The 27,400-nt window shown below is 39.0% G+C and overlaps 4 protein-coding genes and 3 non-coding genes across 7 annotated transcripts in view; 2 read left to right on the plus strand and 5 right to left on the minus strand.

Annotated features, from left to right (window-relative positions):
- The first annotated feature begins 367 nt into the window (after positions 1-367).
- On the plus strand, positions 368-3,577 carry cart2 (cocaine- and amphetamine-regulated transcript 2). Its single transcript, XM_033635784.2, has 3 exons — positions 368-581; positions 2,134-2,217; positions 3,287-3,577. The coding sequence occupies exons 1-3, from the start codon at positions 459-461 to the stop codon at positions 3,392-3,394; spliced, it is 315 nt and encodes a 104-aa protein (XP_033491675.1). The 5' UTR covers positions 368-458; the 3' UTR covers positions 3,395-3,577.
- A 3,049-nt stretch (positions 3,578-6,626) lies between these two features.
- LOC117261644 (small ribosomal subunit protein eS17) lies at positions 6,627-12,212 on the minus strand. The gene is made up of 5 exons (XM_033634039.2): positions 12,114-12,212; positions 10,883-11,034; positions 10,201-10,306; positions 8,497-8,562; positions 6,627-6,751 (listed from the first exon to the last, which is right to left on the minus strand). The coding sequence occupies exons 1-5, from the start codon at positions 12,114-12,116 to the stop codon at positions 6,674-6,676; spliced, it is 405 nt and encodes a 134-aa protein (XP_033489930.1). The 5' UTR covers positions 12,117-12,212; the 3' UTR covers positions 6,627-6,673.
- On the minus strand, positions 6,827-6,953 carry LOC117262918 (small nucleolar RNA SNORA71). Its single transcript, XR_004502144.1, has one exon. It is a non-coding gene; the product is annotated as a small nucleolar RNA SNORA71 (small nucleolar RNA).
- On the minus strand, positions 9,424-9,550 carry LOC117262917 (small nucleolar RNA SNORA71). Its single transcript, XR_004502143.1, has one exon. It is a non-coding gene; the product is annotated as a small nucleolar RNA SNORA71 (small nucleolar RNA).
- Positions 10,714-10,840, minus strand: LOC117262919 (small nucleolar RNA SNORA71). Its single transcript, XR_004502145.1, has one exon. It is a non-coding gene; the product is annotated as a small nucleolar RNA SNORA71 (small nucleolar RNA).
- Positions 12,213-16,508: 4,296 nt separating the features above from the next.
- On the minus strand, positions 16,509-24,851 carry sh3gl3b (SH3-domain GRB2-like 3b). The gene is made up of 10 exons (XM_033634725.2): positions 24,674-24,851; positions 23,112-23,180; positions 22,938-23,010; positions 22,251-22,394; positions 21,314-21,447; positions 20,851-21,009; positions 20,672-20,775; positions 19,678-19,805; positions 19,520-19,573; positions 16,509-19,434 (listed from the first exon to the last, which is right to left on the minus strand). The coding sequence occupies exons 1-10, from the start codon at positions 24,716-24,718 to the stop codon at positions 19,223-19,225; spliced, it is 1,122 nt and encodes a 373-aa protein (XP_033490616.1). The 5' UTR covers positions 24,719-24,851; the 3' UTR covers positions 16,509-19,222.
- Positions 24,852-25,692: 841 nt separating this feature from the next.
- commd9 (COMM domain containing 9) overlaps positions 25,693-27,400 on the plus strand; it is a 2,741-nt gene continuing 1,033 nt past the window's right edge. Inside the window, exons 1-3 of the mRNA XM_033635616.2 lie at positions 25,693-25,776; positions 26,679-26,795; positions 26,953-27,092. Coding sequence (XP_033491507.2) covers positions 25,723-25,776; positions 26,679-26,795; positions 26,953-27,092 — 311 coding nt within the window. The 5' untranslated portion in view covers positions 25,693-25,722. The remainder of the gene's footprint in view (positions 25,777-26,678; positions 26,796-26,952; positions 27,093-27,400) is intronic.

Consider the following 27,400-nt stretch of genomic DNA (forward strand, 5'->3'; position numbering starts at 1 on the left):
TGTCATATTCTATTGTAACTCAAATGGATAACTCTCAACTCAAAGTTGACAAAACTTTTAATCACTTGTTTACTGACGTATTTAGTTAAGAATAATTATTGGACATGAAAATATCATCACAGACTAAATAACTTATTATTTATCTTTTATTTTATTATTATCTTTCATCTTTTATTTCTTTCATGTTTTGGTTTTTAATAACTTTTTTGTTTGTAAAGCACGGATAATAATAACACATTTATTTATTTATTTATTTATTTTATTTATTTTATCAATTAATCATCCGGTCATTATGAGCCAGTTACGTCAAAACCGTGACGTCGTCCGGAGGCTGAGGAGGGCGGGGCGCATCCAAACATCCCGCGCGCGGCGGAGCAGCACGCGACAAACAGCTGAAGGAGCAGCGAGTGAACGCAGCTCGCGGACTCGCGGCACTTTGTTCTCCGTTTTCTGGCACCATGTGGGCGCGAGCTGTGCTGTGCGCGGCGCTGCTGTCCGCGCTCTGCCCGGCGGGGAGGACGGAAGCCGAGAGGGACGAGAGAGACGTCCAAGACTACCACTACACCAACTCCAACAGACTGGTAAGTGACCCTTCCTCAGAGTACTGAATACTACTGAGAATACTTTGAACAAATACTTTAAATACTGTAAAACACTGCAGCCTGTTTAAATATTACAAATATTTATTTTTCATCTGTCTTTATTTGTTTTCTGTTTTAGTTTCAAATCCATGAGCTTTATCATTTACTCAGTTATATTAAATATTTATATGAAATATTATTTCTTTCAATGTCTAAACCATAAAAAAATCATAGATAATAACAATACCAGTATGTATCAATAAAATGGTAAATAAGTATCCAGAAGATTTCTGTTTTTTTATCCCTACACTTTATAGGACTGGTGTTTCTATTTTTGTTAATATAGATTTAATATATTATGTAAATGATCACGGTAGCCTACAGTGTGTCAGCCTTTCAGTAACAGTAACTGAAGTGATTTAGAACCAAATGAAGATTGTCGACTATTTATTTTTGAAACATTTAAAGCTGCAATGATTAGTCCATCGATTGATTGTTGATATAATTGATTAATCATTAGTCATTTTTCATTAAAAAACACCGACATGTCTGTTGTCTGTTTCTCCAGTGTGAGAAGTTTTATTATATATATTTCTAATATAATTATTGTCCATTATTGTAAACTGCACTACAAATTATTTTCAGGAAATTACAACATGTAACTGTAATATTTCACAATAAATTACATTATTATCACCTCACAGGCTTTTACTGTGATATTTAACTAAATTCAGAATTTTTCTTGGGAAATTCATGCAGGTAAATATAGTAATTTTACAGGAGCACACTGCTAAATAACAGTTATATATGAAGTTTAACTGTGAGATTACAGTGAAATATAATAATTATACGGGAGCATATTGTTAAATCACAGTAATCAAATGTCCATAAACTGTGATGTTACAGTTAAATTCAGCAATTTACAGCAATGTACTGTTGAATCAGTGATGTAAAGGGTTTCAACTGTGAGGTTACAGTTACATACGGTAATTTCACAGAAGCATACTGCTAAATCACAGTAATATGCAGGCGTAACTACAGTGAGCTCACAGCTGCTACAACAATTTACTGTGAAAATGAACAGTGCTTTCCTGTGATGCAGCTAGCAGTCCGTAATTTACTGTTAATATATATTTTATAGTGTGATATTTTGGGCTGTTGATCAGACAAAACAAGACATTTAAAGATGTCACCTCAGACTCTAAGATGGGCATTTTCAGTATTTCCTGAAATTTATGGACTGCATCATTGACCTGTTTATTATTGAGTCATGCAGTGCAGTAAAAAGTACAATGTTTCCCTCTGATATGTTTTGGAGTAAAAGTATTAATTATTAGAAAATGCATACACTCAAGTAAAGTACAAGTACCTCAAAACTGTGCTTATGTAAGCCCCACAGTACTTGAGTAAAAGTACTTAGTTACTTTCCACCTGCAGGTGTTTGTAGCCGATTTGATGTAGATGTTAAGCAGTTATTTTTAACTGTTGTGAAGATGGAGGGGTTTGTAGGATTCGAATGAATTCATTATTTTGTGTGTGTGTGTATGTTCAGCTCGGCGCTCTACACGAAGTGTTGGAGAAACTGCAGACTAAGAGGATTAATCCCTGGGAGAAGAAGTATGGACAGGTCCCCTCTGTGAGTCTCACACACAGCGGATAGACACACTGTTACACATATGAAATAGCATTAATAATAATCTATCATCAGTCTGACAGGGAGTATGGATTCAAAATCAGTGTTGGGTCCTGATTTGTACACTTCTTATTTTCTTATCTTAAAATATAAATGCTGTTAGCTCCACCTTTACCAACCGCAACAGTAAAGTGATTCACACATTAATACATCAATAATTATAATACAATAATATATATTATTATTCATAATGAGTACTTTTACTTTTGGTACTTTATGTATATTTTGATTTTCGGACTTTTGTACTTTTACCGAGCTAATATTTTGAATGTGATCACAGCACTTCTTGCAGCACTTTATGTTACTCAAAGTGAGAACACACTGGAAGCTGCTCTAATTCATAAATTGACTGGCACCTCTGTGTTTAATTGTCACGTATCACATATTTTATATGTAATCTGTAAATCAAACTCTTTGATATGTTTTAAAAACACTCACTGGTCACTTTTCATACCACATTGTTCATACTTAAGCATATTTATTTATCTATACATTACTGTTTATATTATATATTACTGTTTATTCTATAAATCACTCTACATACTACACTTAACTTTTTGCTCATCTTGCTACACTGCATTTCATTGTCTCAGTATTTGTACTCAGCAAGGACAAAACTGAATCTAATCTGACACCAATGTTGTTGGTCTGTAGTAATGTCTGTGTAACACAAGGTGGCGCTTCATACTTTGATCATAACAATAAAACTACTGAAATTTTAACACGAATGAGGAATAATCTTATTTATAAAATAGCATCAAATATTTATGTAGATATTAAACTGTTTATTAATGCAGTACTGTACTTACATACACAGCATTGTATATTGATAAGACTTTTAATTTTTGTACTCATATTCACCACAGTCTTGGCAAGTCATGGTGCACAGAGTATCTGTTACCTCATATCAAATCAGGGCTCATCAAAATATCAATATTGTATGGATATCATGATATGCAGCGTCTCTTCTTTAAGTGTATACCTGAGGTTGTGTGTTTCTGTGTGTTCTCAGTGTGACCTCGGGGAGCACTGCGCAGTCAGGAAAGGATCTCGTATCGGGAAGATGTGCGACTGTCCTCGAGGAGCTTTCTGCAACTTCTTCCTGCTGAAGTGCTTATGAGCCAATCAGACCCCCAAGAGCAGCGAGAGTATATTTTAAAATGTATATATTTACAAATATATATATATAAAGTCTGACGTTATGTAAAGTAGCCTTTAGAGTGGAATAAATCCTTCATCATCATGTGTGTGAACATGATCTGTTTGTCCAGTTGTGTTGTGGCATTAAAGGTGTTCTCTCTTTCCAAAGACTCCTCTTCGTTTTACTGCCTTTTAAAGTCTTTTTTTTTTTTCATATAAACACGGTGTCAGTCAGGGTCAGGTTTGATTTCGAAAAACATCATTTGCAACAAATCACATCTGACCTGTTTCAGGTTAAATTCTTAGAACTTCGTAGGAAACTGGAGAAATCTTAAAAACTGTCAGAGACAAAGTTCATCTCCTGGGAGCTGTGGTGCTGTAACATCAGTTTTTAATTGTCGCCCTTTAGATTTCAGATTTTAAATCAGGAACATAATCTGAAATAATTAGTCAATTTATTACAGAAAAATAGAGACAAACAGGAGGAAAAGTCTCATTAATCTGTATAGGTCTGTTCCTGCGGTGCCCTCTTTAGGACATATACTAATGAGACCAAGAATTAATTTTGTTCCCTCCCTGAGGCCTGACAGATGAGCTGAAGCAGAGCTGGTAAAAAGGGAGAGTAATAAGCCTGTGTGATAGATGAAGTCTTACAGGGCTGAAACGCTGCTCATACAGGATTCATAACTGTGGAGTTTGTTCGGATCAGTGAAATGTGTCAACATTAATGAGCAAATTAGCTCTAAAAAGCCTTAATGTAGAGAAGCGTCTGCAAAATTATTCTGATTACAAGTCATTTTTGAGGAAAATTAGACATCACCTCTCATTTCTGTTGATTACTAACAGAGCACCCAAGGCTTATTTAGATTAAATAGGCTGTACTGCCATCCCTATTAGGCACAAATACACTGCCTGGCCAAAAAAAAAGTCGCCACCTGGATTTAACTAAGCAAATAGGTACGAGCCTCCTATTGGATAATTACTGCATGGGCGATTATCTTTCAGCTGGCAACAAGTTATTTAACCCCAACTGGTGCAATGAGTTGCTTCTCATTTCCTAAACAACCATGTCGAAAGACACATCCCATGGTCGTGGAAAAGATGTTAGTCTGTTTGAGAAGGGTCAAATCATTGGCATGCATCAAGCAGAGAAAACATCTAAGGAGATTGCAGAAACTACTAAAATTGGGTTAAGAACTGTCCAACGCATTATTAAAAACTAGAAGGATAGTGGGGACCCATCGTCTTCGAGGAAGAAATGTGGCCGGAAAAAAATCCTCAATGATCGTGATCGGCGATCACTTAAACATTTGGTGAGATCAAATCGAAGAAAAACAACAGTAGAACTCAGGGCTATGTTTAATAGTGAAAGTAAGAGCATTTCCACACGCACAATGCGAAGGGAACTCAAGGGATTGGGACTGAACAGCTGTGTAGCCTTAAGAAAACCACTAATCAGTGAGGCTAACCGGAAAAAAAGGCTTCAATTTGCTAGGGAGCATAAAGATTGGACTCTGGAGCAATGGAAGAAGGTCATGTGGTCTGATGAGTCCAGATTTACCCTGTTCCAGAGTGATGGGCGCATCAGGGTAAGAAGAGAGGCAGATGAAGTGATGCACCCATCATGCCTAGTGCCTACTGTACAAGCCTGTGGGGGCAGTGTTATGATCTGGGGTTGCTGCAGTTGGTCAGGTCTAGGTTCAGCAACAGTATGTGCTCAAAGAATGAGGTCAGCTGACTACCTGAATATACTGAATGACCAGGTTATTCCATCAATAGATTTTTTCTTCCCTGATGGCACGGGCATATTCCAAGATGACAATGCCAGGATTCATCAGGCTCAAATTGTGAAAGACTGGTTCAGGGAGCATGAGACATCATTTTCACACATGGATTGGCCACCAGAGTTCAGACCTTAACCCCATTGAGAATCTTTGGGATGTGCTGAAGAAGGCTTTGCGCAGCGGTCAGACTCTACCATCATCAATGCAAGATCTTGGTGAAAAATTAATGCAACACTGGATGGAAATAAATCTTGTGACATTGCAGAAGCTTATCGAAACAATGCCACAGCGAATGCGTGCCGTAGTCAAAGCTAAAGGCGGTCCAACGAAATATTAGAGTGTATGACCTTTTTTTTTTGGTGGTGACTTTTTTTTTGGCCAGGCAGTGTATGTTCTGCAGCTCCAGACAGATTCTTAAAAGCTTTGACAGCAAAGGTTGCTGACACCTGTTCTATCCTGATCCATCATTAAATTTGGTAAATTACTTCACAAAATGGATATTGCCATGTCTTGAGATTTTACAACACAACGTAAGAAAAATACAATTCATAATATCCATCTTCCCATGTCTTCACAGTTTAAGACTTCTGAAAGAATGATAAGAAACTGTAATACCAATTAAGACCTTTAGATTAATTTAATACTTTTAAAGACTTTATAAGGATCCATGAAAACCCTGATTATATATTGAAAACATACACGTGAATGAGTATAAAACAAGGTACCTTAAATCTCGTATTATCTGGATATGTGATGATTGAAATGACAGATTTAAAGTCAAAACACTTCATAAAAGGTGTTTTCCTTGTGGCCTAAGTCAACAAAAAGTCAAATGAGATAGAAAACACTGTTAAACCAACTGATCGGAGTTTAAGACCTTTAACCACTTAATGAAACACAGGCCATCCGCAAAAACGTCAAAACCTTTCCATGATTTCTCAAAGGCCCAAAATAACATTTCCATTATTATTCAGTGTACAAGTACACAGACAGAACTGTTTAGCAGACTAAACCCTATTTATTATTGTATTATAATTACTGTGTGTAGTAAACAAAAATCGTGTCAATGCCTTTCAGAGCTACGTTACGTCAACAGCTACAGAAAATAAATTTGCAGTCATCTTATAGTACATGGAGGGAGGATTACTGTAACAATTAATTCCATCAAATACAAAATTCCATGTTTCCAGAACTTTTTGTTAGACTATTTCTTGGGCTGTTTTTGTCTTTATTAATAGGACCACTAAGATAGATATGAAAGGCAGGAGAAACAGAGGGATGACACGCAGCAAAGGACCCGAGCCACTGCAGAGGACTCCGCCTATATTTCAAACCTTCCCTTTGTTTCTGTAAATCTATGTTATGCATAAAGGAAAAGAGAAGTGAGCACCAGTGGAGTCCACAAATCAACAGTCCTGCACAGCAGAGTCTTTTTATCCCAGATGGGTTTTTATTATTAAGATACTTTACAGACGTTACACTCCTCGGGGCTGCTTGAAGTTCATGCCGATGGTTGGCTGGGTCACCTGCAGGTTGGACAGACCGCCGAAGTCCTAATGAACAGATAAAAAAACGTAAGTGGTCTGAGCACTCAACACCAGACTTCAATGTGAAAACAATGCTAAAGCTGTCTGAGAGCGCCAGGGTCTGATAGGAACAGAGAATCCTTCAAACACGGGAAAGGCTCGCAGGTTGATCTTCCTGTACTATCAATGACCTGACGACAAGGACGCCATGATCACTTTCGATACAGGATAAAGGAAACAAGCTAACTTAAAAAATTAATTTTCACCTTTAAAGAGAAACTTAACACCCTGTTTAAATTTGAACATGTCACTTTTACAATCTATAAAGACTCGCTCACAATTTTGATTTTTCACAACCACATTAAAACACATTAAGTTTGGTTTGATGAGCAGATTTAAAGCTTAAACACAGCAGCTACAGAGAGACTCTGAAGGGAGGCTGCTATCCTTGTTAAAAGCTCTGTTACATTTATAATATATAATAAATAGTTCAATAAGTCAAGGTGAAATCTAGACCCATTTATATGGAGGTCAGAAGTTGCCACAATCAAAAATAAACTTGATAAATAAATGAATATGCCCGTAAATGTACCAGATAAATGAAAAAAAATAAAAAAAAAAAAAAAAAATAAACGAATCAATACAATTAAAAGTAACAAAATAAATGTGAAAATTAAAATAAATTAAAAAAAAATGCAAAAATTTAAAAAAAATAACCTAAATATCAAATTAAATAAATACAAAGTAAATAAAAATATGCAAAAATTGAATAATTTTAAAATTTGTATAAATGAAGGGGAAAATTAAATAGGAAAGTAAATAAATAAACAGGGGAATCATTACAAAGAAAACCAAATAAAGCATATTTGAACCAAAAAAAAAAAAAAATAAAAAAATAAAAATCAATTTATGTCACATTTGGCAGCCTTCCTCCTCCACTCTGAGGCAGGACGTTCCAACCCACTGACTGCAGTCGATGCAAATGAAGACATTTTAAAGTACTGATGTGTCTTTAAATTAAGTACAGCACTTAAAAGTTAGTGGCTTAAGTGAGCTAATACTCATTACCAGAGACGCAGAAGTGCTCACATACCAATAAAAACACATCCAGCTGATTAAAGTTTAAGTTTTTAAAGTTAGTTTCTCTGAAGTTCTCAAACTGTCTGTGACCCTTTGATCTTCATCTTAAAGACTATTAGTGACCGGCGCCTTAAAGCGCCTCATTATGTTGTTGCTTGATGCTGTGAAGCGTCTCAGTGACTTTCTCACAGAACTTTATCAGCAGGATATTCAACACATCATTAGACAGAAGCCCTGGCTTCACCTCATGGAGTCTGTTTCCTTTGAATCTTTGACTTTTCATTCATGTTTGTTTGATATGAGCTCGTTTAGTAGGAGTTTATTTTATAAGGCAAATCTTTTTACTGCACTTTGCTGCTGTAACGAGGAAATAAAAACTAATTACAGCAATCTTTGGTAGAGGATATCTTACTGTGGTAAAAATAGAAATACCACGATGTAAAAATACTCTTGTGAAAGTCCTGCATCCCACATAAAATCCAAACTTGACACTTAAACCTTTATTCTCATGACAGGTTTTTGAAACCATTTGCAAATTAACATAGTTGATAAATGTAGTGCAGTTAAAGTACAAAGTCGCAGGATATTAAAATGCTCACATGACATGCAAGTACCTCAGGATTGCACCTTAGTAAGCATACTCAGAATAACAGCAGAGACTGACTGCTGTCACTACAATCACAGAGACTTACCAGCAGCTTCAGCATCTCCTTGGTGTCGGGATCAACTTCAATCAGCTCCTGGTCCAGAGCAGACACCTGGACAGGTAAAAACACACAGGAACAACCAGTTACACATCAACAATCTGTCAAACTCCGGGTGATCTGCAGCAGCAACTCTTTCACATCGTCTCTTCAGATTTCTCGTCACTCTCTGGTAGAGCTTCAATGAAATGATGCATTCAATGACAGGTCCTGGTAACTGTAAACTGGAGGTGAGCGCTGTTTTAGCACAGGAACATTTATACTAGAGCTGCAAATGACAATTAATGTCTTCCCATCATAGTCGTGTTAATACTTTGGGTTTTAGGGCTGTTGGTCAGAAACAACAAACACATCTTAAAGAAGACATCACCTGGGACATTTTTAACTATGACATTTTATGGACTAAACAATAAACAGACAAAATAACAGCAGGTTATAATGAGCCTTACTGACTTACGGGATAAACAAATGTTTTTTGATTGATGTTTGTCACAGTTACACAGACATACACATAATGAACTCTGACCTTCTCAGCATCACAGGAAAAATATTGTGCCAGTCCAGAGACGAAATCTTGTGCCAACAATTACAACCTCTGACTGAACTAAATTCACGTTCGGGGGACAGTCTCTATTTTACTAGTTTGTCTGATAAAATGAACAAACAAATTCATCATATAGACCAAAAGTTACTATGAGATGGATACGTGGTGTTCAGTAAACACAGCACTCTATTTTATGTTCATTATCTGAAGTATTTTACCACAAAATATCAACAAAGCACCAAACCCATGTAGCCAACATCTAATATGGACCCAAAGAGATCAACAAATATTTTTCATAAAATTTCTGTTGCATTCAATCATGCAGGTCGTCAGTATGACCTCTGTATCTTTGTCACATGCATTACGAAGTTTGTCTGAGAGCACCAGGGTTCAAAAGGAACAGAGGATCCTTCAAACACGGGAAAGGCTCGCAGGTTGATCTTCCTGTACTATCAATGACCTGACGACAAGGACGCCATGATCACTTTCGATACAGGACAAACACTTAACAGCTGCACAAGTCAAACATGCATACAAACACACAGGATTTACAGAAAGGCTTGTCTATGTTATATAGTACTAAAAATTAAAGACGGTGCCTGATCTAAACACTAAAACAGAGAGAGCAGCTCTCAGACCAGCTAACAGACAGACAGGAGACATGGTGACCAGCAGTGTTGGGAATACCTTCAACTACCTTTAGAACGCTTGATAAACGAGCCTGCAGGATTTCATCTGTTGTGTACAATGTGCTGAGCTTTGAAATAATTACAAGCATTTCTTGAGGGGAAAACTCTTCAAGCAAACAGGAAAACTGAACACACCACATATGCAAAATTAAGTGCATCAATAACTGCCACATATTTTCTCGTGCTCGACAACACCGCCACAAACCACAGCTCAAAACCTGACCAGATAACCACCAACACCTCTCTGAACATTCACTGCTGCAGTGTTGGATCCTGGTTTGAGTAACAGTACAAGTGTTGATGTGTCCACCCTCTGACCACTTGGTTAACACCAGCCCAATACCAGTTCAACCCAGTATGTTTACTGGTGAAACCCTTAAATCAGACAAAACACATTATGGCTGCATTCACTTTAAGATTTCAGTGTTTGGACTGAACTGCAGTGATGCCTTCACTGACCTCTGGTACGTAGTTATCCCTCCTCTCTCTCTCCTCCTCCTGCAGTTTGATGGAGATTCCTCTGACTGGACCCCTCTGGATCCTCTTCATCAGATGTGTCACATATCTGCAGCAACAGCAGTCGGTAAACGCAACAGTCAGTGGACGTAACAGTCAGTAAATACAACACTAGTAAAAAGAACAGTAAGTGAATTCATCAGTAAACGACAGTCAGTGGACGCAACAGTCAGTAAACACATCAACAAACGCAACAGACAGTGGAAGCAACAGTGAAAACAAGTCAGTAAACGCAAGTCAGTAAACAATAAGCAACCATCAGCAAACACAACAGTCAGCAAGCAACAGTCTGTTGACACAACACTCAGAGGTCACAACAGTCCGTCAAAGGACAGATGACGCGACAGTCAGTAGACACGACAGTCAGTGAAGTAGTACAGATGTACAAACAGGAGAACTGGTCTGATCACTCGACACCGACTTCATTGTGAAAACAGCTAATTTTAGGTGAAAGTCTGTCTGAGAGCGCCAGGGTCTGATAGGAACCAAAAATCCTTCAAACACGGGAAAGGCTCGCATGATGATCTTCCTGTACTATCAATGACCTGACGACGAGGACGCCATGATCACTTTCGATACAGGGTGGATGTTAACGACAAACAAACAGCAGCTCTGATGAACGCACCCGGCAATCTTGTTGCGCAGCTTCTTGCTCGGGATGATGGCGATCTCCTCACACACCCTCTTGTTGGTGTGAAAGTCGCTTCCCAGCCGGGTGTAGTATTTCTCGATGATGACCCTGGCGGCCTTTTTCACCGTCTTGGTCCTGACTCGTCCCTGCAGGCAGAACACAAACCAAAATCTTTATTTAATTTGAACCCTGTTCATTCATGGAATTAGCCCCGACTATCATTTTACTCAGAATCAGTACATTAGAAATTCCTCATCGAAAACAGCAGGTCTGTGAAACTACTTTTGCGTCACATATGGCGGCCAAGATGGGGAAAACTTGTACCAGTTGTTCGGCTGCAGAGCTGGTCATGCGAGGGTTACAAATGCTGGGCACTGGCAATATGGCAACATCTTAAATTTGGGTTTAATATTCATAAACATTCTTGCATTCTTATTCTACATTTTTCTACTTCCCTCAGGATTTAATCAAGTTCTAGATCATTTTAAAGCTTGATGTTATTTATAGATTATAAATTAATCATTAATATGAGGTTGTAAATTTCAAGAATACCCATTTTTGTGCAAATTTAAGATTTTACCAACAAATTTAAAACATTAAATGCACAATTTCATATCCCGAAGGAATCACATCTACACTGACACTCTGTGTCAGCTATAAATCTCATTAAGTCGAAGCTTAATTTAGGAATTTAGAGCCTTTCAAATTGTGCAAAAGTCTCACGTATGAATGCCAAATTTCATCTTCGGCTTCACACCTTCATACAGGTGGATGACTGTACGTTAATATGACGTTTTATCAACTGGATGACCCTCCGAGAGGTAGCATTGCAGGCGGCGAAGCTAACTCCCGGTTTAGCCTCTGAAGCTAACACACGGAAGCACGTTATTCACTAATTATTCAACCGCTTTCATAACCCACATTTAAACACGCACAACAGTGATATTATTCCGCTGTTCCCGTTCAATTTAACCGATTAAACCTAAATAATAACCGCCGTCCATTCAGCCCCACAGCAGCTCCACTCCGCCTCCTCAGCTAGCGGCAGTTTCTGCGATACAACACCGAGAATATAAAGCTAATCCCGGATCATCTGACATCAATACTGCCGTTATCAGGTAGATAAAACTCTCCGGTATTTTTGGTTAAATGATTGGGAGATATTAACCGTTAAAACGGGAGGATTAATTCAGATTAGTCAGGTAGACATGCAAAAATTACCCACCATGTTGGATCGGCCTGGTAGAAGAGGACAAGCAGACTTCCGGTGGAAGTTTAAATGCACGGACGGAAACAAAGAAGCAACCTGCAGCTGCTGCGCCCTCTGACCGCGGGAGGTGGAACTACAACAACAATAAGTAGCCGACTACTGTAGGAAATGTCAGAAATTCACCATCGTTCCCCATCTAAAAAGTGACTTTCAAAAGTCACAAACAAACTTAACGACCTCAAATTATTCAATATTTTATTTTGTTGGCTTGTCTTAATTAATATCTAGGGATGCTTTATTGTTGGAGGTGATATGGTTATATTGAAAATACACTTTATTAGGTACACTCTGCTAGTACCAAGTTGGACCCCTTTTGCCTTCAGAACTGCCTTAATTCTTGGTGACATAGATTCAACAAGGTGCTGGAAACATTCCTCAGAGATTTAGGTCCATATTGACATGATGACATCACACAGTTGCTGCAGATTTGTCGGCTGCACATCCATGATGAGAATCTCCCGTTCCACCACATCCCAAAGGTGCTCTATTGGACTGAGATCTGGTGACTGTGGAGGCCATTGGAGTACAGTGAACTCATTGTCATGTTCAAGAAACCAGTTTGAGATGATTTGAGCTTTGTGACATGGTGCGTTATCCTGCTGGAAGTAGCCATCAGAAGATGGGTACACTGTGGTCATAAAGGGATGGACACAGTCAGCAACAATACTCAGGTAGGCTGTGGTGTTTTAACCATGCTCAGTTGGTACTAAGAAAATCTCCCCCACACCATTACACCACCAGCAGCAGCCTGAATCATTGATACAAGGCAGGATGGATCCATGCTTTCATGTTGTTTACACCAAATTCTGACCCTACCATCTGAATGTGGCAGCAGAAATCCAGACTCATCAGACCAGGCAACGTTTTTCCAATCTTCTATTGTCCAGTTTCGGTGAGCCTGTGTGAATTGTAGCCTCAGTTTCCTGTTGTTAGCTGACAGGAGTGGCACCTGGTGTGGTCTTCTGCTGCTGTAGCCCATCTGCTTCAAGGTTGGACATGTTGTTGGTTCAGAGATGGTCTTCTGCAGACCTTGGTTGTAACCAGTGGTTATTTGAGTTACTGTTGCCTTTCTATCATCTTGAACCAGTCTGGCCATTCTCCTCTGACCTCTGGCATCAACAAGGCATTTTGGCTCAATGGATATTTCCTCTTTTTGGGACCATCCTCTGTAAATCCTAGAGATGGTTGTATGTGAAAATCCCAGTAAATACTCAGATCAGCCTGTCTGGCACCAACAACCATGCCACATTCAAAGTCACTTAAATCACCTTTCTTCCACATTCTGATGCTCAGTTTGAACTACAGCAGGTCGTCTTGACCATGTCTACATGCCTAAATGTATTGAGCTGCTGCCACGTGATTAGTTGATTAGCTATTTGGATTAACGAGCAGTTGAAGAGGTGTACCTAATAAAGTGGCCTGTGAGTGTATAACTGCTCAGGTAAAGATAAGGAATTAATTTTCTGCAATTTCCTCTTCTTCTACTTCATCATTTGACAGTCTTACACATGTTTAAGAGGTTGGCATTAATTAAGGCAAGAGTAACGCAAGTGTGAGATTATTTTAAGGAATGCGCCTAAATGTGCAACTTAACTAACTAAACCATCTTTCTTTATAAACACTGACAAGTAAGAGTACTATATCCTCCATTTCATTGATAGTGTTAAATACAGCGTGAATTAATGTAAAACATCTGTGTATGGTGGTTGTCAGTAAATGTGTCAAAACAAAACCCAAAGACATCAAATCTGTGGACAGTGTGAGGAGAGAAAATCAGAACATCAGACCTGTCGTCATTTATTACTCAGAGAAATTCAGATTTATTGCAGAAATACATTATCATTCTTTACATTGTTTTTGTACAACAAACATCTGTGTGTGTGCTTGCAGGAATAATAAACTTGAAAATATATTTGAAATATCAAATGATCACATTCAGTTGGAAGGTAATTGTTTAAATAACACCTCATGGTCAATGCTTAAATGACTTTAGCCACAGAAAAAGGATAATTAAAATACATCAATATGCTGTCATTTTAAGGATCATTCTCGTTCCTTGTGTTGAATATACTCAGAAACTGTCGCCCTGAATGAGACAAATTCACTGAAACTGTTTTCTGTGCCTCCTGCATGTGTTAATAAATAAATAAATATTAATAAATGAATAAATAATCCTGGCACAAATACAAATACACACATATTCATTTACTACATTCATGTGAATTGATTCATTTATCATGTAAAAGCAGATGCAAGTCAATCTCATCTGCAGTAATCTAATTTAACAGTATTTACTTTGTACAGTATCAGCTACAGTAGTCTATATTAAAACTACAGAGGTTTAGTCTATAGAAACTAGTTTATATTAAAGGAACAGTCCAACATTTTGGGAGCCAGATGAGAAAATGGATTTCATTTACATCTGTGTGGTGTTTAGCGTAGCTTAGCACAAAGACTGGAAACAAAGGGAAACTGCTAACCTCCAAAAAAACGTCTAAAATACATCTTATAGCAACTAGTGGTAGACTGCGGGGGCCAGCGACTGACCGACCATTTTACCAACCTTTCAATTAGCAGACAAACGCTTTACCTTCTGAGCCACTGCCGCCGATGTGGTTTGTTTCATCAGCCTCATTAGCCCTCTCTACTCAGAGATCACGCTATAGGGCCGCTACGGAGCCCCGTCTTCATGCCACCTTTGCATTTTTACATGGAATCAAAAGATGCGTAAACGGTGTGACATTTAACACAACAGCGTTGGCCTCTTGTGTGACATAACATATGCGTCAGCAGCGCTTTATAAACAATAACAATGCTGTAACGTGGCAATAACAATCAATTACCATCCTTGTTATATGGCCATTGATCTCGTCCTAAGTTTGAAGTATAAGACGCTCCTAGACCTCATTGTTTTCCCAATTTGCAGACTTTTTCAGCTGCTGTTCTTATTCTTTGAGTTAGCTGCTAACAGCTACTTTTTAAATCTCCCGTGGTGGGTTGCACGCATTACACATCGTCAAAATGTCACACTCGTACCGCCCATTATCCCGTCCTGCCAGCTGTCCTTTTTATACAGACACTGTTTCGCCACTAGTGCTACCTCTATTCCCAACTCTGAACAGTGAGGCAGCATAACAGTGCCATATTCCAACTTGGAGAGGCAGTGTAAAAGGGGCTATAGATATGGGTTAGAGGTTGTTCTGCTACACCGATTAGTAGGTTCAGAATGCTGTTATCAGTTCATTAAATGGTTTTATTGTTGATGTATGCCACCATGAATGCCATCCATCTCCATCCAAGCAGTGCTCAAACATCATTTCAAATTAATCTTCACCGTGTTTGAGTGAGCGAATAAGTGAGAGACATAAAAGAGAAGGAACCACCATAACATTTTCACCAGCCTCCATGCGGCTTTCTACTGTTTACTGACCAAAAAACACAGACAGACAGACTTGGCTAATGGAAAGCATTGTATTACCTTTTTTAAATGGGTTTTCCCACTTTATCAAACATGCATATACGCGCTAATCTTTGTGGAAAAAAGGTATGAGAGTGGGTCTCTTCTGTATGAGTCTATACATTGTTTTTTTCAGGAAACCTGCATACTGCAGTATATCTTTAATGTTCTGATAACAGCGTTCTGGACCTACCAGTCGATGCAGCAGGTCCCTTCTAACCCATATCTTTGATAACCACTTATCAGCCCATTTAATTAAGTGATACCACTCAAAATGGGTTAAATGTTGTACTGTCCCTTTAACTACATCATTCATATTTATGTTTGTTCTAATCAATAACCAACCACGTATCTGATACTTTGACTTCTAGTAAGTGTTAAACAGCAAATCTACCAAAAACGTGCAGAAACATTATTAAGGACATTTCAATGTGCCGATTTCTCAATAGGTTGAGATCCATTCAGTTTAATTTAGCTGCAAACTGAAGCAGGTATTTATAACCTGGAGCCTCCGTGGCTTTCCACGTGTCAGTAAGTTTGTGAGCTAGCTAACTTGAGTTTGTGTAATGTTAAATTAAATCACATCAGCCAAACTGACAGATGGAAAACCTTCTTCCAGTCGAGCTCAGGTCTCAGGTCAAAGGCAAAATATGATTTGAGCTTATTTTTATTGTGTATTTCTTTGTTTAACAATTATACATTAAACGGTAATTTGGTATTTTTCAACCTGGACCCTGTATTTCCATGTTTGTGTGTCATACTGACTAATGGGAACAACAGTATTTGAAATTGGTCCACTACTGAGAGAGAGCGCTGCAGCTGACAGCAGCAAAACAGGCTGTAATGTAACCACTCGGGACATGTTCACATCGTCAATATACATCCACTAAAAGTGCTTGTTTTTGCCACTGACAGGCTCAGATTGTTATTCTAAGTGTCTGACGACATTATGGAAAGGATCCCTGCAGGAATAGACCTTTTTTAAAGAGTAAGATCCTTTGTGTTTAACTAGAAACAGGCCCAAAATCACCATCACCAAACCCACCAGACTCCATTCAAATAAACGGTAATTTCATCAACCCAAAACGCACTTTATTTGAAGTCAAAATAAACAAAACATAACTCGCAAAATACTTCTTAGTTCATCTTTTCACTGTTCCAGCAATCACCAACTCTGGTTTGGTTAAAATAAACCCTTAATTCACCCAGTTAGATGTGAAAATATGCTGGTTCTCTGCACGCTTAAATTACTCATAATTTGAATGGAGTCTGGTGGGTATAGTGATGGTGATTTTGGGACTGTTTCTGGTTAAAAAAAGGATCTTACTTATTACCAAAAGGTCTTTCTCTGTAGGAATCCTTTCCATAATGTTGTCAGACAATTCTGTAAAAACAATCTGAGCCTGTCAGTGGCAAAAACAAACACTTTAAGTGGACGTACATTGACAGTGTGAACGTGCACTGAGTGGTTACATTGCAGCCTGCTTCACTGCTGCCGGCTGCAATGGTCTCTGTCAATACTGGGCACATTTCAAAAACTGTTGTTTCCATCAGTCACTTAGACACAAAACCACAGAAAATAGAGTCCAGGTTGAAAAATGGCAGCGTTACCGATTAAGCTTTTCCTAACCTGAGTCTAATAAAGCTTCAGATAAAGTGCAAACAATTTACAATAACTTTGCTTTAAGTTCATGCACACAATGAACAACACTGATGATGCTGTCAGCCCAAAACACACAACACCACCCATCATACTGTACATGCTTTAGACACACACTACTGTTGAAAAGTTATGCAGCAGCTGAACACTTGGAACCTGTTCCTGTTTAAATCTGCACACATTTTGATGCTAAGCTTCCAGTTTCTTTTACAAATGACTGCTGATTTCTTCTGTTCTTATTCAACTGTTGCTCAGAGGGATCTTTGTCTCTTTCAGTTGAGCCATTTGACAGTGGTTTGTTCTCTGTGTACAAATCAAACCTTCATACTAAATACCATCTACTTGTAAAGAGGACTTTCTACAACGTAAAAACATCAGAGACCATTCACACATATAGAGGAGTCCTCTCACACATCTGGCAGGACCACATCAGGCTCTGTGGTTGCACATGACAAACTTTTCAACAGCAGTGTGCATTAAACTTAGTTTATACTTATCATGAAATTGTACTCTGGACGCGGGAGCATCCAGATAGTGCTCTATCAGCAGTCTGCTGTCCATTTTACACAAAAGTGCAGGCAGTATCAGACTGATGTGTGTTTAAATAGAAATGTGCAGTGATGTGTAGTCAGGAGCAGGTTTGTGCAGGAAATGAAGGTAAAAGTCTTAAAGGGAAACTCACACGTTAGTCTAAAAATGTCGTATTTACTGACTGAGCCTCTCTGTAGTGACTGATACTTCAAAGCGTGTAAGATTTAGGGGAATTTCCTGGAATGTAGCGGTGAGGATTACAGACTGCAACCAGCTGAAATGTCTCCTGGTTAGAATTCCCTCAGCGTTCATTGTTCAGGAGGTTTTTACCAGGAGCCGAATTGGTCTCCTCCTCTACAAAGCAAACAGACCTTGTGATTTCAACCAGTTAAAACACAGAATAAAGCAGTTTCATGTTAAAAAATCTGTGTTTCTCTAAAGCTATCTGACATATTGAAGAAGAGCGGTTCACCCAACAGATGCTAATCTATGCTCACCTTTTTTCCTCTGATAATTTAAGATCCAGATGTTCAGGAGGTTTTTACCGGGAGCCGAAGTATCTGCAGAGGTCTCTTCCTCTCCAAAACAAACAGACCAGTTCATTTAAACCAATAAAAACACTGAATAAAGCAGTTTCTCTTTACAAATTGGTGTTTTTCCAATGCTGTTTGGCACATCAGAAACAGGTGTTTCATCCAGCACGTGCTAATCTGTGTTCTCCTTTTTTCTCTGATATCTTAGGATCCAGACATTCAGGAGGTTTTTACCAGGAGCCTAATTATCTGCAGAGGTCTCTTACTCTACACAACAAACAGACCAGGGTTCTTATTTATAAAAGAGTGCGTAGCATCCATACTAAAAATGTACATATGGACAAAAGCCGAAATGGCGTGCGCCAAAATATATTCAACAATTTCTACAATCATGTCCCTGTGCATGTCCCTATCTAGAGCCAGTGTGTGGTCTGTCCGTTCTGGGCTACTGTAGAAACATGGCGGTGCAACATGGCGATCTCCACAGATGAGGACCTGCTCCCTATGTAGATATAAATGGCTCCTTCTAAGGTAACGAAAACACGATTATTCTTATTTTCAAGTGATTATACACGAAAGAAAACATACTTATTATACTGTATTCCATCCTGCCAACATATCCCCCTAAATCCTACACACTGGACCTTTAAAGTGTGACATGAGGTCAGAAACTAAAGTGCTCTACAGTAGAAACTATGGCCTTCCTTCCCAGTTACACAGACGAGTCGTCTGCTGAGCCGCTTGTGAAAAAAGTGCAAATAAGAAGCTGAAAAGTTGCATATCATCTAAAAAACACGCTCCTGCTGCCGAACACAAATCAAATCAACATGTACGATCTGATTTGTTCAGTGTGGAGTCACGTGGATGTGTTTTTGATATGTTGTCATGGTAACGGCAGAGGCACCAGCACGTTCACGTAGCTGACGGGGAATAGTCCCGACCGGCTGCCTAGCGCACCCTTGTACCAGTTGGAGTCGACCTGATTGGTGAGGACGATGATGTCGCCCTCGTTGAAGCTCAGCTCACCCTCGTGGCTCGGGTGGAAGGAGTACATCGCCCGGCAGCAGGGCTGATCCAGGACCAGCTTACTGTCAGCTGGGAGAGACAAAGAATAAATGTCATAAATCTCAGCTGTGTGTGACTTATCGAAGTTTGTTTCCGGCTGTCAGCATTTTCTCACCGTAGCAGGAGATGGGACTGCCGGGTCTGGACGGTAACACTGTGAACTGATCTCCTGTCACACACACACAAAAAAAATAGAAAAATACAAGTTCAAAATCTTTTACAGAATGAGACATTTTATTCTAGATAAATGTGTGTTTTTTAAACAGGAGTAACCTGAGGGGACTGTGGCTGTGACAGACGGCTGCTGATAAAATCCCATGATGCTGCCGTTGTGCTCACTTCTGACTCTGAACTTTTTGGCTCTGAACCGTCGCTCTGGTTTGTTACTGGCAGCTGTCAGCCTGTTTAAGAATAAACACAGAACATTTAAAGCTTTATGCAGTGATGTAAAAACCAGATGGATGGTTGTTGGTTACTGGTTACAACCAAGGTCTGCAGAAGATCATCTCTGAACCAACAACACGTCCAATCTTGAAGCAGATGGGCTACAGCAGCAGAAGACCACACCAGGTGCCACTCCTGTCAGCTAACAACAGGAAACTGAGGCTACAATTCACACGGGTTTTCTCACCAAAACTGGACAGTAGAAGATTGGAAAAACCACATTCAGATGGAAGCATGGATCCATCCTGCCTTGTATCAACGGTTCAGGCTGCTGCTGGTGGTGTAATGGTGTGGGGGAGATTTTCTTAGTACCAACTGAGCATGGTTTAAACACCACAGCCTACCTGAGTATTGTTGCTGACCGTGTCCATCCCTTTATGACCACAGTGTACCCATCTTCTGATGGCTACTACCAGCAGGATAACACACCATGTCACAAAGCTCACATCATCTCAAACATGACAATGAGTTCACTGTACTCCAATGGCCTCCACAGTCACCAGATCTCAGTCCAATAGAGCACCTTTGGGATGTGCTGGAACGGGAGATTCTCATCATGGATGTGCAGCCGACAAATCTGCAGCAACTGTGTGATGTCATCATGTCAATATGGACCAAAATCTCTGAGGAATGTTTCCAGCACCTTGTTGAATTTATGCCACCAAGAATTAAGGCAGTTCCGAAGGCACGGTGTACCTAATAAAGTGGCCAGTAGGTGTATATTTTCATATTGTCACCATGTAGCTGTGTAGACCTCAGGAAGAATAGCTGCTGCAGTGCAAAAGCTAATAAGGATCTTAATAAACAAACAACATAGGCTCACCTAGCCTGCAGGTTGCCATGGAGACCCAGCAGGATGCGGTGGGCGTTGCGGTGAAAGTCCAGCAGAGCAGTGACCAGAGCTGCCAGACGACCGAGCTGATCGACCTAAAAGAGGAAGCATCACCATTTAAGTAACTTATTCAAACACTTCCTTCACCAGTTTATTATCGTCAGACTCACGTCGCTCTGCAGCAGCATGAACATGCTCCTCTCTGCCAGCTCTTTGGACGTGATGAACTTGTCCCAGGCCTGTTGGATCTCCTCCGTCGGGACTTTCCCTCTTCGTCTCCTCTTGTAGTCAAAATCCAGCCGTCGACCATTCAGCTTCTTCAGCTGGAACTGAGGAGCCAATCAGAACAGAGATCAGAGACACAGTTACTGAATACTTGGACAGAAATTTTCATTCAGATTCTGAACAGTTTTTTTTTTAAGTATATTTAACATATGATGATTAAAATTGTGTTAAAGTAGGGACAAAAATGTGAACTTGCATAACCACAAAAATTCCAATATCTCATTGAATTTCAAAGTAGTTTTGAAACACACTAGATGGTGAAACCTTCAATCTCAGAAAAGAAAAGGAACTTCAGGTTTTTTGTGTGTGTGTTCTGCAGAGTCCTGATAAACATGAACCTCCTCTCACCTTGATCTCCTTCAGCTCTGAGTTGTGGAGCTCCTGCAGAGGATCGATGAAGGTGCGTTTGACGTTGACATCCAGAGTGTCCCTGGCCTGAGCAACCTGCTGCAGAGCTTCACCCACCCCAGTCAGAGCACCGCCTGAACAGGATGAGGACCGACCAGAGGATTAAAACAGAGGACGAGAGCAGGATGAATAAACAAAGATAAAACAAGAGAAGCAGAAACAGAATCAAAAACAAACACAAACATTTCCCTGTTTTGTTTAAGTTGCACATCTCTGCAGATTGCTGAGGACTGAATTTTTCCACAAAGGCCAACAGATTTGTGCTGATTAGTCACAGTCTAAAATAAATGCAGTCCAGTAACAATATCCACTGAAATGCTGTGAACAAACAGTATTTATATTTGCACAATCAGGCCTCGAATAAAACCTTTAAATCTAGTTTTAAAAAACTAAAAACAAAGGCCAATTTATCATCTATAAGAACATCTTTAAATTACAGAGCTCCTCCAAAATAAAAGCAGAGATAAATACAAGATAAAACTATATTTTGTAATAAAACAGTTTAAAAAAGCAACCAAAACAACAACATTAAAGCAGATTAAAGTATAAAACAAGTTCAAATCTGAGTGTAAGACAGTTTTATAAATGCCTTTATCTGGCATTTTAATTGATTTAAATCCTTCAAAGATTTTGGTCTCAGAAAGAAGCCTGCGTTGCACATATTAACTGTGTACTTCCTAACTTTCTCACAGGACTGATTATGTATTGTAAGACTTTTAAGAAAAGAATGTGTGACAGAAGCAATTTAAAGCAAACTTTAAAAAACATTTACAGATTTCCAGGATGATATCAGGCCTCATTCTCAATGTGTGCTTCACCTTTAATATCACATCTTCTGACTGTTGCCATAGAAACAGTGTTAGAGCCAATATTGTACCAAATTCAGAAGCAGGTCCGAGCTCCTGGCCGTAGTGTGACATGCAGTCTCCCAACACACCCTCTGTCTGCGGGTAACCCACTGTCCTGCCCTGACCTCGAATCCTGGACATGGTGTTGAGCATGCTCAGTTTGGCTCTGTCAGCTGTGGAAACACGAAGACAGACACATCATGAAGGAACACAACATGGTCATACTGCAATATCTTAACTGATTTTGTTTTTAAATGTCATTTTAAGCACTCTGAAGTGCCTTTCTCTGAAATGTGTTGAACACATAAACTCGTCTTCTATCTTTAAAGAACACTGGACAGTAAGAATTTATTATATAATTTACTTGGATATAAAAACTTGTTTCTATTCTTTTTTTCTGACTGTGATGTTTGAACTTCACTCTGCAGAGCTTGTCTCACTTTATTCTCTGGGCTCACTTAACATCTCCCTTTAATGTACCTGCAGGGATTTATGACATCACAACTAATCTAACATCTACGGACAATTTAGAGTCACCAATTAACCTGCATGTCTTTGGACTGTGGGAGGAAGCTGGAGTACCTGGACATGGAGAGAACTCTGCACAGAAGGGCTCCCCCACCCTGGATTTAAACTGGGAACCCTCTTGCTTTGAGGCGACAATGCTAACCACTGAACCACCGTGCCACCCTGCGTACACCTGCAGTGTTTATTACCTGGGTTTGGTTGAAGGAACTCTATAGTTTTGGACAGCAGCTCCACCAGCAGACACTGGATGACTTCAACACTCTGACAGAGAGAAACAGGTGAAGCAGTCAGTCAGTTCTGATCAGATGGAGGATGGATGTCTCTATGAGCACAGTGATGATGAGCTGTATTCACAGTTTTACCTTCTCCATCTTCAGGAAGTCTTCATCCATCTTTGTTCCCTCAGCTCCCATCAGACGCTCGTTCAGCAGCTGCAGGACGAGACCAGGAAGTCATGTTAGCAGTAGATATCAGAGATAATTGCAGTCATAGTCAGGGGCGTAGCAACAGATTCTGGACCCTGTGCATGAACAGCCTCTGTTGGGCCACCCGCCCCTCCTCTCTTCACCCATGTGTCTCTCACATACCTTTTGATTTTTTTTTTTTTTTTTTTTACAAAGACTATTTGCTTTCTTTCCCTTTCCTTTCTCTCATTCTTCCTCTCTTGTATTTTGTTTCCCCTCCTTCCTTCGGCAGCACAAGCATAATGTGTGTACGTGGGTTTTTAAAACGCAGGTCGACGTCACAGACAGGCCGAAGAACAGGTAAACAGTAGACACCACTATGAGACAGCAACACGGAGGAAAGAAAACACAATGGTTGTTACATCTTTTTATCTCTTACTTCCTCAATCTGTCTTTCAAACTCAGTGCAGACTAATTTGGATCGATATTCGAGAGCTGCTTGGGCGGACACGACAGTGTTTTGTGACGGTGCGTCATTGCATCTCGCTAATGAAGGGACTAAACTTAACACGTTTACCTGGATGTTATGTTTCCATCAATGCCGACTGGAGCTGGAGGCAAAGATATAGATACAGCCGGAGATAAAGATATCAGAAATGTGTTGCATCTAGTTAATACACATGGGAAGAAAACTCCATTTTGATATAGGATTAAATGTTCACATTGTTATATATATATATATAATATATAATATATATATAATAATATATATATGTTATATATTTACAGATGAGACCTTAACTTTTCATTTGCTGCTGGTTAGAATATTCTAACATGAATTATGCCAGAGACATATGCCAGAGAGTGAAAAGTGTGCCAACCAACCCTAGTCTGCCCTATTTTCCTGATCACACTTAAGCTACACAGATATCATGTTAACTTTACAGTGTGGTACTGGTACTTTTATAGTAAAAGGTCTTAATATTTCCACCACCACTGGCTTTAAGTTGTAGATTTGGCTGAACAGCAACAGTATTGTTGTCTTGTTGTAACAGTATCAGTGGTAGTGTATAGCAGCAGTAGTGATATCAGTATGCTAGTTGTCCTTACAGTAGCAGCTGATGGTAATACTGGCAGTGTTACTGGTAATAGTCTGCAGTACCCAGTACTAGCAGCAGCAGTAGCAGCAGTAGTAGTAGGCTATCTAACAAGGTAAACAACAACAGCACCAGGTTGAAGACAGCAGGTGTCCAGGTCTGCACACAAATTAAAATGTCTTGTCATGTCATTTATCATAAAAGCAATGATGGATCCTGCACTGATGGATTAATGGAGATGTGATGGATCGATACTTAACTAATAGTGATGTGATGGATCGATACTAATGTGTACCAGCAGGCCCTGTGTCGCAGTAAAACCACAAAGGACAGATTGAACCCAGATATTAATCCCATCCTCCGCAACACTTCATAAATCAACAGTCCCGTTTATCCCGGCTCGGTCCGGGTTGTCCCGGTTACCTGGCTGGCTTTGTGGAGCTGCTTCTTCATCCCGGACACCGACATCTTCACCGGCGGACCGGACACAAACACCGGCCGGCCGGAGATCAGCGCAGAGGCCGCCGTTTACCGACAGGATCCATCCCGTCTGAGATGCTCCGTCCCCGCGCAGAGACTCACTGCACCGAGCCGCTCCGCCCCTCCGGCTGCTGGAAACACCGGGACCGCTTTTATTTTTATTTCCTATTTTTAATCTAAAAAATCAAATAAGGTTTATAGTTATTACTTTCATTATTATGGGTTTATTTTTAGGCTATAATCCATATATATAACGATTTATTTTTTAAACATATTTATATGACCTAAGTATTATTATTATTATTATTATTATTATTATTATTATTATTATTATTATGTCCTTAGGTATTTTTATATAATTATTGTTTTTTGTTAGTATGCTATATTTTTTTTGTTATGTTATCTAAAATTAATAAACATATTCACTTTTATTCTGAAATGGTTGATTATCATTATTATTATTATTATTACTATTACTTAATATTTACAGGGGTTCCTTAGAAAACCTTTTTAATTATAAATATTGTTAGAAATATCATTGAAATACAGAAATATTAAATAGAAATATTTTTTTATTATATTTATTATCTTATTATAAATTGGTTTGTGACATGTATCAGCCTCTGGAATATATTATTTCAGTATTTTTTATTATTTTTTTATATAGGCCTGTAGATGTATATCCTGTATGCTACAGCTTTTTTTTCCCCCTTCACACTATTTTACTGCCATTTTGTCTTTATATTTTATACACATATATTTTTACTTATCATGTTTTAATATTAATAACGTAGCCGATATCAAATTAAATAAAATTAATCTGGAATTTTTTTTTCCCCCCCCTAATCGTATTATGTCACTCTTCCCTGCTACACTGACGTTTAATCTGGTTTAATATTTCTTACATGAGGTTTCTTGGTCGTACTTCATTTCCCATGATCAGTAGCGTCATCTATCTGTCACGTGACTGTCACTGAACGTCACATGCCAACATGGCTGCCGCAGTCTCCAGCGAACATTTCGACAACTTGCAGCTTCTTCTGAAGGTATTCGTCCTTATTTTTGACACTTTTTAAACTCTCAGCGTTAAAATTAAAACTGTCGCTATTGTTTCATGTTTTAGTTGTTCGATTAATAATGTTTAATATTAATAAAACGTTTAAATTAGCCTGTTAGCATCAGTGTTTCTGATTCAGTTCAGAACCGCTGCATTAAAAGCAGGATGTAAAACACTTGACACTTTACTTTTAACCGTCAAACAGAGTTTATTCTTTATGTTTTTAGATTGTTTTGTTACATATAAAATGTTGTTTATTATAATAATTTAACTGTCAGATCATGTTATTCTTGTTTTTGGATTTATTATGTCTTCTTGGATTATTGTGGGGTTGCAAATATTAGCTGCTGTGTTTTCTAGAGCTCAAACAATACTTAAGTTTTAGCAGTGATGAAGGAAGCACTCAGATCCTTAGTAAAAGTAGCCTATTAATACCGCACTGTAAAAATAGTCCACTACAAGTAAAAGTCATGCAACCAAAACTTTACTTAAGTAAAGTCAGTATGTTGCAGTAAAATGTGTTTTCCTCTCCTATCTGATGTTTTTGAATTTTGAATATTATTGCTGCATTAATGTGTGTGTCAATTTACTGCTGTATATGTTTGAGGTTGTGCTCTGACTCCTTTATATACTGTTGGGTAATTTAATCTACAGCAATGCATCATATTCTATAAGATCATAATGTTTGTAGCGTAGCTGACCAACAGTCCAGTAATCATTTTCATTATTCAACAAAAATCAAACTGAAAAAAGCAGAAAAACTTCACATCTGAGGAGCTGCTGGAGAGCTGGTTGGTCCAGCGGTCACAAGACCACAACGTCTCCAGCTGGGCTCATGTTGTTGTTGTTGTTGATTCTGAGTTGTTGTTGTTGTTGTTGTTGTCTCCTGAGGCGCCGTCTAAAGATGCAGTGAGGGACGTTTGTGTTCAGAGTCACAGAGGTCCGAGTCGTCGGCTGGCAGAGACCACAGCAGCCACACTGAGCATCCCTGCGGCCCAGGCTGCTCAGGTAACATGCACGCACCCTCACCTGAAGGTTCACTCAGATCTGTGTTCAAACCTGTTGAGCCCAAAAAAAAAGTCCCTGTGTGAAGAGCTGTTTTTGGACAACACAATAAACATATCAAACCTCTGTGTGTGTTTGTGTGTGTCTGTGTGTCCTCCAGCTGGTCCAGTCCCTCCACGTTCTGTCTCACCACGTCCTCTTTTACAACCTCAGCTCTCCGGAGCAGATCCTCGAGCTCTTCCCCGACTCGTTCCACTCCAGTCTGAAGAACCTGATCACCAAGATCCTGCTGGAGAACAGGTCAGCAGCACAAACAGGATGAGTTGATGAGCCACACGTTAATACTAAAGAGCCTCCGTACATATACCACTAATTCTTCACTTAATAAATGACCCAATTATCTTTTGTAGATTGGATTATCCAGTAATGCTTTTTTTTAAGGTTCATAATTTGTAATTATTTCCGAAAATGTAATTTGGCACAAATTTAAGGAAGGAAAATATCTCACTTGGTTCTTCATTAGAAACCTTTCTTTATATATTTGTTGAATTTTCTGTTTCTTTTTTGACAAATTCCTCATTTTCAATCAAAAAAATAAAATTAACATT

The sequence above is a fragment of the Epinephelus lanceolatus genome, chromosome 5, assembly GCF_041903045.1.
Source record: "Epinephelus lanceolatus isolate andai-2023 chromosome 5, ASM4190304v1, whole genome shotgun sequence".
NCBI lineage: Eukaryota > Metazoa > Chordata > Actinopteri > Perciformes > Serranidae > Epinephelus > Epinephelus lanceolatus.